This window comes from Triticum dicoccoides, chromosome 2B (genome assembly GCF_002162155.2).
Source record: "Triticum dicoccoides isolate Atlit2015 ecotype Zavitan chromosome 2B, WEW_v2.0, whole genome shotgun sequence".
In the NCBI taxonomy this organism is placed as follows: domain Eukaryota; kingdom Viridiplantae; phylum Streptophyta; class Magnoliopsida; order Poales; family Poaceae; genus Triticum; species Triticum dicoccoides.
The window spans coordinates 720,311,772-720,324,393 of record NC_041383.1 but is presented as its reverse complement, the minus strand read 5'-3'; the positions used below and the strand labels follow the sequence as shown (position 1 = coordinate 720,324,393).

General features: G+C 41.1%; 1 protein-coding gene and 1 pseudogene across 1 annotated transcript; one reads left to right on the top strand and one right to left on the bottom strand.

The window, feature by feature from the left end:
- Positions 1-3,856: 3,856 nt before the first annotated feature.
- LOC119368468 lies at positions 3,857-6,374 on the bottom strand. The gene is made up of 5 exons (XM_037633718.1): positions 6,338-6,374; positions 5,822-6,177; positions 4,994-5,570; positions 4,419-4,483; positions 3,857-4,061 (listed from the first exon to the last, which is right to left on the bottom strand). The coding sequence occupies exons 2-4, from the start codon at positions 6,173-6,175 to the stop codon at positions 4,461-4,463; spliced, it is 954 nt and encodes a 317-aa protein (XP_037489615.1). The 5' UTR covers positions 6,176-6,177; positions 6,338-6,374; the 3' UTR covers positions 3,857-4,061; positions 4,419-4,460.
- Positions 6,375-9,577: 3,203 nt separating this feature from the next.
- On the top strand, positions 9,578-11,315 carry LOC119360147 (annotated as a pseudogene).
- The last annotated feature ends 1,307 nt before the right edge of the window (positions 11,316-12,622 follow it).

Below are 12,622 nucleotides of genomic sequence, written 5' to 3'. Positions count from 1 at the left end.
CGCTGTCATCTACCATGAGATGTCAATCATGGCGTCGAAGGATTCTCGATGCTACCGCAACACTGCCTAGCAATCTGCTATGTCTTCTTCTTTGCAGCCATAGCAATCAACCTCCCACGAGACGTCACTCCAACAAGGTTGTCAAATTTCATCCCACTCCCGATGCCCATGGCTGTTCCATTTTACGTTGGGGCATACTTTGCGATTGACATGTTTTATTGGCACTATCATCTTGTTTGTCTGGAAGAGGGTGAACCGTAAAGAGTCTGTGGACTTTGTAGGTGCGATTGCTTCTGGTTTGATATGTGGTGATGGTATTTGGAGCATCCCTTCTTTGATATTGTCCATCATGAAGATTGACCCGCCGATGTGCATGTACATCAAGCCATCCCTTACCTACGGCTGAGAATAGAGGAAATTTTATCAATTTATGTGATTATACCACAAGAGAACATAATCACGTTGTGTACATATTTTACACTCGTGTAATTTAGACCGTTGAAATATAGTAGTAACTTTGTACTGTGTATTCCCCCCCTTTATAAAAAGAAGATCTGCTCACGATGTTGGTGTCTTCTTCATCTAGTATTGTGTATAGTAGTAACTTTGTACTGTGTATAATCTATTTGCTGTGAAAATACTTGAATATAAGAAAAAATAGAAGAAAAAAAAGAGGCAATGCAGCCTCTTTGCCGTCTTCCACTGACGGCAAAGGGAAATTTGTCGTCTGCCACTGACGGCAAAGAGGACACGTGGCAGGAACCTGTGCAATCTGGGAGCTATACCATTTGGTTACTGTGCCGTCTGTGGCAGACGACAAAGGATGTGGACGTTTGCCGTCCGCTGGCAGACGGCAAAGGCTGCCGTCAGCCACCTAATGTGGCTAACGTCTGTTATTTACCGTCCATATTCTTTGTCGTCCGCTGGCAGACGGCAAAGGCTGCCGTCAGCCACCTAATGTGGCTAACGTCTGTTATTTACCGTCCACATTCTTTGTCGTCCGCTTAGAGAAAGCGGACGGCAAAAAACCAGTTTACCGTAGCTTTCTTTGCCGGGCAGCTTTGCCATTGGTGGCAAACGGCAAAGAGGTTTGATGTCTGCTTTTGGTTCCTTTGTCGTCTACCATGCCAAACGGCAAAGAAGCTGATTGCTGTAGTGTGTGTGACTGGGTTCCAAGAGCGCCACCAAGAGCTTGCCCCATCTATGTTCCTGCAACCCTAAACATGCGGCCTTAAGGACCTATGAAGTTGGTACTATTACCTAGACTTTTCGGTGAAACCTGTTGGACACCCACATGCGTCATATGGACAACACAACGCTCGCGGGCGACCGAATTGGGTTGGCCCTGTAACAAGATTAGTATTGTTTGGTTCAAGTGCAGCAACTGCAGTATCTTTTCCTCCGGTTTATTATGAGACCTCCTATTTAGCGACCTGCATGGGGGAGAGCGCACAAATGCGCACCCCCCTCCTCCCGAGCGGGATTTTGGTCGGCCATGTGCGAGCGCGTTGCGCCCAAATTTCTTCCTTTTGCTTTTTTTGTTTTTATTCATAATGTCCATGATTTCAAACAAAATTCGAATTTCAAAAAATATTCAAGAATTTTAAAAATGCTCTCGGATTCAAAAAATGGCCGCGTGTTCAAAAAATGTTCTTAAATTTAAAAATAACCGTCAATTCGAAAATTTCACAAATTTGAAAAAAATGTTCGTGAATTCAAAAACATTCATGTATCTAAATATTTTTTGCAAATTCGAAAAATATCAGCCAATTAAAAAATTATTGTTATTAAAAATGCTCATTAGTTCAAAAAAATATATGAATTTTGAATAAAGGCGTGGAAATTTTGAAAAAATGTTTACAAATTTGATGAAATATGTTTCTGAATTTGAAACATTTTTATGATTTAGAAAAATGGTCATGCATTCAAAAAAATCATGAAGTTCTTTTCTTGTGTGGGTTCAAAAAATGTTCACTAATTTAGAAAAAGTTCACGAACATCAATAAAATTTGCATGAATTAAAATAAGGTTTGTCGATTTCAAAAAAATGTCAGTTTGAAAAGGTGTTCACGACTTTCAAAAATATTTCCACGAGTTTGAAAAAAATGCTCTTGAACTGGAAAAATGTTCAAACTCGCAGGAGCAGTATGCTATTGACCGCTATTCCACGGCCTATGCAGGGAATACGATCTGCCATTTCTTATTTGCGACTCGTTTGTTCCAATGGCGCTCACTAGTTTGGTTTTTGTATAGATAGTCCCCCATCCAGTTTTGTGAACAGTCTAGAAGGTTCCATGCATGGTTTTCTTCATTTCTCTATATTTTTTTCTTCCGTTTTTTTCTTCAGTTTTTTGCTGGGTATTTATTTAAAATTTACGATATTTATTTTTTCATTTATTAATCTACTTTTTTATGATTTACTTTTTTATGAAAATATTGCAAAATATTTTAAACGGATGCAGATTTTCTTTAATATATGATTATCTTTTCTAAATATATAGGAAACATTTTTTCATGTTTGATGAACAGTTTTTAAATGCACAATATCCATTTATGAAAAACAAACTGAATATTTTTTTAATATACGGTGAACATTTTGCGAATACACATTAAACATTTTTAGACACAAGATGAATATTTTATTAAGTATTTGTTTTTATTAATTTTAGATATTGAAAACTATTTGAAAAGTATATTTTACATATAAATATATTTTGGTAAAAAATGTTATGTTTTGTTAATGTTTATTTTCGCACAAATATTAGCACAATGTAAATGGGCTGCCATACTTCTGGCTCATTTCGGCTGACGCAGGTGTTTCCTATCTATATGACGCCTGCGTACGTTATATAGAGGAGGTGGACTTTCCTATGGAATGATGTAACACCTTCCTTTGAAACGAAGGCATGGAAGGAAAAAATACCTTTTTTTTAGAAACGGAAGGAAAAAATACCTAACAAACCACGTTTCCTTTAAAGCGAACGGGCCCGTAGTGTTTGAGCCTTCCTGCTTGTAGTTGTACTACAACACTGCGTGCGCGGAATTGGCGTTGGCGTTTCCCTCATCCCTCATCAGAATAGAAGAAAGAAAAAAGAATCAGAATAGAAAAAAGAAAAGTAGCGTTGGCGAGTTGGAGACTCATCAAATACCTAGTACCTCCGGTGAACTTCTGCAGCCAGCACCTCCGCAAGTCAGAGACGGCGCAGCTGCCGCAGCCAGGGCCAGCCCAAACCACCGCGGCTACCTCATCGATCTCCGGTAAGAAGTGTGGATCACTTTCTTAGCTCAGGTGTTGTGTCCTATCTACGGATCTCGGAGCTGGACCTGGTATAGATTCGTTCCCAGTCAAAGCCGTGCCTTGCTGCCTCTCAGCTCCGCTCGTTTCATGTAACTATTGCAGTAGTTAGGAATTGGTCCGTTGTTAGCTGCGGTTCTCGATCGTCTCGGTTGTTTATTTGTTTCATTGAACGAATATTTTATTTTAGCGGTTTCACGTACACAATTCATCTTGCCCTATCGCATAATGCGCTAACACTGTCATGATCATCTTTATCTACCAGTAAGGAGGTGTTTGTTTCGTTCAGTGGTAACGTAAACGTAAATGGAACCTGATTACGGACTGTAACAGCACCGGACTGGGCAAACCCCATTTTGTTTGGTTCTACAGTGTAAAGGAAATAGGTACCTAAAAAGTGTTTGGTTTGACATAGTAACAGCTACCTTTTCACGTACAAAACACAGCATGGGCTTTCACATGCATCAAACAAGCACATAATTTAGAAATATTTTTGCATTCATCCAATGCAAAGACATCTTTTAACCAGAATTTCACTCCACTTTAACGATTACACATTTTTAAAATGAAAATGATACGAACTCGGAATTCAACGACACTTCAAAATAAACTACATAATTAGTCCCTAAAATTGTTTTTATATTATAGGATAAATAGAAAGGCCAAGTTCACAATCTTGCAAAGAAGCTTTGCTTTTCCATTGATCTTCATCTTCCACGCCACACCACTGATCCCATTTTCTAATGAACCTTGCTTATTTTCTCATCTCCAATAAGCACGAGTTAAAATGAGGATAAAGAAACACACAAGCAACAACCAGTAATAAAATAAATTAAGAGCAACTATAACATGATTGTTCTTTCTCATCAACACTTTGACAAAGGAAAAGGTGGGAACCTGCTCCATGCATTTCAACACTTTGACAAAGATAACAATAGGAAAATGATGTATACTGCAAGACCAATGAAATGAAAAGCACTCTCTTAGCTAACACAGACTACAATGTTGCATACTGCAAGAACATAAACTAAAATATGGTGGGTAGGATGAGATCTACTCCATGCTTTTCAACACTTTTGGCAAATATATATCAATAGTAAAATGAGGTGGGTTTTGTACACACCAGTTATGTCACACCATTACTAGAGAAGGACCTTCTTTCCCATCAACCTTGCTTCTTTCTTTCATCTGCCAATGAGGAGCCAATAAGCAGGAGTTAGATACAAGGAAAAAAACTTCAGCACAAGTTTGGCTTATATATGACCAGCCAAAAACAGCACAGCACTATGTCACTACAAGTTTGGCTTATATATACTGCAAATAACCACTCTTGCTTATATACGCCACTTTGTACTAGTGAAATTTTAGTTCACTTGAGCCACTCATGGTGATAAATGTCAGGATGCTATCAACCCCCAAGGTTTACAAATAAGTTCAATCAAGTATAAAAAAATGTGTTATAAATCAGTGATGTAACAGGAGCATAATTTATCAACTAGCATACAGATCTATATGGCAGTCTAGATATCACATATTAGAAAAATGTGGTCACACATGAGTTGCTGAACATTTTCACCTTGTTACAGTTCATTGATTTCAGCAACCTAGCTAGTTAGATCATGAACCAACAGTCGGAAAAACCAAAACTGCATCACAAGATAGTGCATATTGTTAAAGAGAGTTTAGAAAAAGGGATACCGGACAGCATTTTCAGGACGAAGTCCCTCCTCAGAATGTCTGGAAGCACAAGCATCATGTTCATGTGCTCTGGAGCTTTAGCGAATATTGTTGCAGCTTCAACGATCTCGCTCCCAGTAAATGCAAGCCTAGACAATTTACTAATTGCCTTTTCTCTTGATTTCTGTTGAGGGTCTTCTTGTGCTGCTTCTCGCGCCATTGCTGCTGTAAATGATGTTGTCATTGCACCCACATGTTGTGTCACGTTGTTCAGCTGGCTATTGACATCTTGAAGCATGGCTGCAAATGGATCGCTTGGTCCTGTCGCCCTCTTTGGCCTTGGCTCCTTTTTCTGCCTCTTCAAACTAGTTGTATCAATAGAGCAAGTGTCAATGGACCGTCGAGCTGTTCCAGTTGAGATGATGTCCTCTTCCTCATTTTCTTCTTCCTCCATAGCAATTTCCTTCTCCAAGTTTCCCACTGCCTCACCAAAGCCTTCAGCACTTTCTCCTGTTGCAATGTCTTTGCCATAGATAGCAGCCAATTGTTCAAAGTATGGAAATGATACACCATACAATCCCTTAGCCTCCTTGTGAATCTACATGTTTTTTTACAAAAGAAGAAAGTTGGTTTTCGATAGCAAGGGCAATAACAAGGGATAGAAATGGTACTACTTTCTCCTTGAACATGTTAGGAATAGTAGCAATAACAAGGCAGCAAGGGATGATCCAAATACAAAAAATACTAAAGAGAAAACACTACAACAATAGGTAACCAAGGTACAATAGCAAGGAAATTCAGCACAAAGCATTACTAAGGAATTCAATTTTAGTGGTTCAAGTGATCTACCTGACAATGAGCTTCATATTGTGCCTTCTCGCACTGAATCATCTTTCGACTTCCATCCCATGTGAAACCACTTTTGGATAGCATTACTTCAATGGCACCAAATTTCTTCCTGAAGTGCCTCACTCTTGATTCAATGTGCGGGGATGCAGTGATACCACGGCCTGGACACTTTTCAGCAAGATGCTTTTCCAATATCCCCAGGTATCCACCCTTGAAGGCACCATCAGCTTTCCACCTCGGGTCCAAAGATAACTCATACAAAGCTTTAATAAGCTCATCGTCCTCATCGGAAGACCAATTCCTTTTATTCTTGCCTCTTCCACGAGACGTGCTCGAGCTATCCGCACGGTCCATATCTGCACAAGCAAGAATGGGTACAAATAAGATGGCAAATATATATGAAAGAGAACAAATGCAAACGAGATGCAATTGTAGCTTGCAAATATAATTGAAAGGGAACAAATGTAAATGAGATGGAAATATATACAGAAAGGAACAAATAGAAACAACTTATACCTCAATGCGCCCTAGCAGCCCTATGTCTATTATACATGTCTTGAGCAAGTTCATTCCGAAAATTTGTCCACTCATTCGAAGTTGAGATAGAAGTGATGAATTCTGGTTGGTCCAATTCTCCCTCCATGTCTTCTAATGTTTCTTGTATTATTGGCTTGTTGATATCAAGTGGGTCGACAGACATCTTTTGCAATATAAGATTGTGCAAGAGTGCACATGCCATGATGATTCGACATTGGGTCTTCATGGGAAAAAAAGGAAGGAGACCTCAAAATCCCCCACCGACCCTTCAACCTTCCAAAGCACCTTTCTACTATATTTCGGGCTCTAGCGTGGCGCATGTTGAGATACTCTTCTGCGCTACGAGGTGGATTTTGTGGTGTCCAACCACCCAAGTGATACCTTTGACCTCGATATGGAGCTAAAAATCCTTTTGCGTTTGTGTAGCCAGCATCGACAACATAATATTGGCCTTCGGGGACACGCAACCCATTTGGCCGTGAGATGGCATCCCTAAGAACCCGACCATCATGCGCAGAACCTTCCCAACCGGGTAATATGTAGATGAATTGCATGTCAGGTGCACATACACCTAACACATTTGTATCTATATCACCCAACCTTGATCGATACCTTCCTTTCAGATTAGCTGGGACTGTTACTCCTATGTGTGTGCCATCTAATGCTCCAAGGCAATTCTACAACATAAAGAGCAATGTGCAAATATTAGCATCTTTTACCACTATTGAGATGATCTAGTGAATACTTTTTTATTAGTAGCTATTTACCTTGAAATACTTCCACTTATCATCGGTGCAATCCTCGGGTATAGGTTCAGGCTTCTTAAGTAGCAGATGGTGCAGCTTCAAGACAGCTAGAAGACAAGCGTTGAAGTTTCTACTAATTGGCTCAGGGCTTCGATAGAAGAATTTTCCTACTGTCCTATTTTTGAGATGGTGTGATAATACATACAAGAATGATGCCACTATCTCCTCTAATGATGTGTTCCTTGTACCCTTTAGACCACCAACATCTCTCACCATCTCACATAATATATGAAATGTTCTCCTATCCATACGAAGTTGACTTATACACATAGCGTCGCTCTCACCAATTAGTCGATACAAGTTCTCTGCCCTTAACTCTCTAATTTTAATTCTCCTTTCTATTTGCCAACATTTTCTCCTATAAGCTAATGCAAACATGAACCACACATAATAGTATACAAGCATAATGGAAGTAGTCAGATTCAAAAATATTGCATTTCTCCTTCCACGCCCCGCACTTAAGGGAAGACGAGCCATAACTGCATAAGGAAAATATACCTATTTAAGGTTGGTATGACTTTCTTTCCTAATAATTGGTAGTAGTACAAAACAAGAAACTGGGTAGATTTCAGGATGACGAAACAAACATCCGCTGTTTAGATGAAAGATAATAAACGATGATTATATTAACATGCAATTGGTCATGCAAAGGTACAATGTATCCAAAAAAATTGCATATCAGAAAATTGCATATCAGAAAACTACAGGAACAGTCAACCCGTATCTAGTTGATATGCATGTAGATATCACCGTCGATCTACTGTCATGCAAAGTTCCAAGTACCAGGATATGATTTCACACCAGAAAGCTAAAGAAGATGGTCCAATTGACAGCACGAACATGCATCGAACAAGACACATTCCTTCCTTTTTGTGACCAGCCAACCTAATTCATCTTTTTGCCTAGTTACCTAACTAGACAGATCAAGAATACAAAGGACAGACCACCAATTATACTCCACTAGTCATCCACTGATAAAAGAACAGATCAAGAACACATATTTTTTTACTTCAAGATCAAGAATAGATCATTAATAGACATCAACCTATAACAAATCATTAATAGATCAAGAACACATATATTTTTTTACTTCAAGATCAAGAACAGATGGAAATATATGCTATACATCAACCTATAACAGATCATTAGTAGATCAAGAACAGATCAAGGACGCATATTTTTTTTACTTCAAGATCAAGGACGCATATTTTTGTACTTCAAGATCAAGAACATATGTATTAGTAACCCTAACCTTGAGATCTGCAGTAGGAGAGTGACGGAGGAGGAAGAGATTGATCCGGAGATGGGCGGACGGGCCTTGCTGCTCCTCGTACGCGGCTTCAATGGTCCACCCTCATCGGCATCGGAGGCGGCTGGCGTGATCGTTCCCGGCGACTGGTGTGGCGAGGTCAACCCGGCGGCTGGACCAGGAGGAGAGGACCGAAGGGGGTCGAGGGGAGGTGGTGGCGCGGCGGCGCTGGACTGGAAGGGAGGCGGCGGGGCGGCGGCACAGCGGCGCGGGACTCGAAGGGAGGCGGCGGCGCAGACAGATCAAGGGGAGGAGCGAGTCGCGGGGAGGAGCGGAGTCGGGGGCGGTAAGGAAGCCTTTACCGGTGGGGGGTGGGGGGTATCGTTCGATAACTGACCTGGAACTGATTACAGAGGAACGTGATTACGGAGGTGTCTCACCAAACGCCCGTAAGGGTATCCGTTTACACTGTAAACAGGTGACGGGCAGAATTTGACGAAACAAACACCTCCATAAGATCTATTCGCACGTATTCGTCAATATACTAATGCCCAATGATCAATGTCTTGATTTTACTCATCTCTAACGTGGGCCGTTCGTTGCTTCTTTTTTTTCAAGGTACATACAACATGGGAAAAGAGAAGAGACACATCAACGTCTTTTTTCTTGGTGAGATGAACGATACCATGTATAACTCTCTCATAAGAGAGCTGGGTGCTATCAGCAGGAGTGTCATAGCGGAACTTGAGAAAAATCCCCAGGGTCCACTTAAGTATCTCCTTGAGGTTGCCAAGAAGGAGCTTAGAGATCAATCTCTCCTGTGGAAGTTCGAGACCAGCAACTACATTTTTTGTGTAATCGATAAAGCAGAGAAAGCCGATTGCATTGTTGTGATGATGACTGAGTCCACAACTAGCGGTTCTGAGGCTAATATAGAACAACATGGCTTTCTCAATGGTGGTAAGCAGATCATCTGCTGCTGCAAGGTTCGTATACATCTGCCATATTATATAGAGTTTTAGTATCGTAGTCCCTTCGTCCCATAATATAAGAACGTGTTGTATACTAGTGTAGTATAAAAAACGTTCTTATATTATGGGACGGAGAGAGTAGTTGTTTAGTTTTATCAGTTTATGTTACAATCTGGTGTTATTATCTGTGTAGATGGATGAGCACAGTTACAATGCAGTAGAGGGACAACTCTCTTCGCATTTTGTGAAATCTGGGTCCAATGCCGTAATTATCCCGATAAGTTGTGATGAAGAAGGGAACAATATCTCATATCTCTAAGAGAGGCTCTCATCTCGACTGGTACAATGGTCCTACTCTTCTTGAGGCCTTCGATCAATTAAAGGAACCAATCAGCACTCAAGGTGAATGCCGCTCTATTTTTTGCATTACTTATGTATATTGCGTGTCCTTTTTATGTTCTTTGTTCACATATTAACTAGTAATAATTTGCTATGTAGGTTATTATTACAGAAACAAGTTAGAGACATATTGTTTAAGGATGTACCAGATGTTTCCCATCTATGTCACAAAAATTGAAGGAGAACTGCATAATGTGAAATTCAGGTCTGAGGTCAAAGTGAATGATGATACTTTCTGTTCATTGGAGGCCCATCTACAGCGCAAAGAGGCAGAATTAGATGCTGCTCAAGTTGCTTGCACAAGCCTGTTGAGTAAATGTGATGATGTTACCTTGAGGATCGAGAAGGTACGGGGATTCTGTTTTGTACTTGCGTGTCGTCTATCCAGCTTGGAGATGGAGTAGTTATATTCCAAGTTTTCTGCTATAATGTTGTAGCATAAAAAAATAAGTTTTGTATCAATTTTGCAACTAATGCTCTTATGTTTATTTATATAATATCGTCTGCAAATTAGCCCCTGAAACTGACTTTGAACAGTAATGGAAGGTCAGTCTGATAAATAAACGTCCAGCTTGAGTTGTATCAATTTTGTAACTCAGCATTACTTTATGTCTGTCTATCATGAGCAAGGTGTAGCCTGTTAAACTGATCTTTCAACAATGATGGAAGGTTGTGCATCTGATAAGTGATAAATAGACGCCCAGCTTGGAGATGCAATATTATCAGCGCTAAGTTTAAAGCTATAGTGCTCTAGCATAACCAATTAAATATTGTAAGTACCAATTTTGCAAATAAGAACGTCTGTATGTTTGCCTATCATACGCGAAGTAGAGTTCAACTCTCATACTCTAAACTTCATCTTGCTGAACAAGTGACTTGACATTATAAGTAGCCTTTTTGTAAGCTTATACTGTTAAAGTTTTGCTAAAGCACATCTAGATGTGCTATAAGTATTGTACATCTAAGTCCTATATCATTGGTTTTACACTAAGATTCGTGCAAGCATTTTCTTTTGTCTTTTTTCTTTCTAGTTTGATTGAGCACTTAGATGTGCAATTATTAGGGCACATTTAGATGTGCCCTAGACAGACCCGTACTGTTAATCCATATTTTATCTTCCTGTTTTACTATCCAGCCTACTACTGTATTCTTCTAGCTAGTCTGAATATATGGGCTTAGCCTGATTACAACTCATTTTGTTTTAGGATGAATTATGTGCGAAATCTATTCTGCATGAGTTTGCACTTAAATCCAAGTCAATCCTACCTGTCTATTCTTCCTCCATAGTCAAAGAGCTTGAGATGACATACTGGAAATCAAGTGTTCTCTTTGAGGGTATTTCATATGTCAGCGACGACCGTGCTAAGAATAAAAGGCTGTCGGAACAGAAGGCTGCATGTGCTGCGCTCAAGTCGATTCTTGCTACAGAAGATCATCTCTTGCCCTCGATCCTGGTCGCTAAGAGAAAACCAACAAGTGCAGTGGCAAAGAGTTCCCGGGCGGCAAAAAAGCAAAAGAGCAGTTCTGAATGATTTTCGTGCTATCTGCATTGCTAACTTTCTCTTGCGCAAGTGTTATCTCCATGTGAAAAGAGGTGGGTAAAAGGGAGCATGTTAAAATTACTCTTTCTCAATACCTTACAGGTAGTGCCTGGATGTGAACAATTGATTTGTTTTAGCGTGCCATCTGTAGCGCTTGGGTGACACCCATGTGAATTGATGTGTTTTAGCTATGATGCTTTAATGGTTCATTTATCTCCGGGGTGCTTTAACGTGAAAATCCATGATTTGACCTTCGATGGTTCTATCCGGGGATAGTGTTGTTTGGTCATCATTACCTTTCTGAAGGGGTTGCCGGTGAAGAACATCTTTTGTTGTCTTTGTGATGTCAAAAGATGGTTGGTGTTGATAGTCACCGTTGTAGTTAGTCGATCGCTATTTTGACCGTGTCAGAATCCTTTCCTTTTTCTTTTTCCTCCGTCTAGATAGATTTTTGGTTTTGTAGATTTACGGCGGGAGCGCACTCTAGAAGTTTCTGGTAACAATTGGGGAGGAGGGGGGCACGTCATTGATATGGGTCATACCACTGTAGGGTACAAAAAATGTGTGCACATCATTGGTAATTGCAATATTACCAGTGGCGTGCGGGAGGAGAGGCGCAACTGTTTTTATCGTTGACGTGCGGTTTAATTAAGGGACACATCACTGCTATTTTTTCTTACTCTTACTCATGACATGTGAATGTAACCGATAACCATTCACCCGAGGTTTCTGCGGTAGAATGAACCAAGGTTAGTAACTGTGATATTTTTAACTAGTGTTTTTTCTCCGATACAACCATCGTTCCTGAATCAAGCTTGCCAAATTGCTTGTAGTACTAGTAACTTACAGCATCTATAGCCGGGCTCGACAAATTCGACCCTTCAAAAGCCCGTAGACGCGTCAGACACGTTCACGAACAGTGACCGGTCATGCCTTATATAAGAGCAACTCGATACCATGGCAATCTCCATGGCGCGCAGTGAGTGAGTGATTCTTGGAGGCTGGTAAAAGAAGAACTCCTCTCCCGCGACTAGGTGGCTAGGGTTCCCCCTCCTCCCCTCCCGTCGCCGCCGGCCTCGCGCCCCGCCTCCGTCCGCTTCCTCCCTCCCCCTTTCCCCATCCAGATCCGTCTCGCACCGCCTCCCCGGGAGGTGGCCGGGGCGGAGCTCGAGCTCCTCACCCGCGGGCCCCCTCCTCCCCCGTCTCCCCCACCGCCGCCGGCGGACGCCCCCGGCACTGGCCCGGGTGGTGCCGGTGGCGGTGGGCCTTCTAGTCCCCCCGCGCGCGTGCTCCCTCCC

Excerpts from the sequence above, each read along its gene's own strand:
- LOC119368468 (XM_037633718.1), bottom strand. The coding sequence starts at position 6,175 with ATGGACCGTGCGGATAGCTCGAGCACGTCTCGTGGAAGAGGCAAGAAT. Across the intron at positions 5,571-5,821 it reads AATATGAAGCTCATTGTCAG|ATTCACAAGGAGGCTAAGGG; the intron begins GTAGATCACTTG and ends AAAAACATGTAG. Across the intron at positions 4,484-4,993 it reads CGTCCTGAAAATGCTGTCCG|ATGAAAGAAAGAAGCAAGGT; the intron begins GTATCCCTTTTT and ends CCTCATTGGCAG.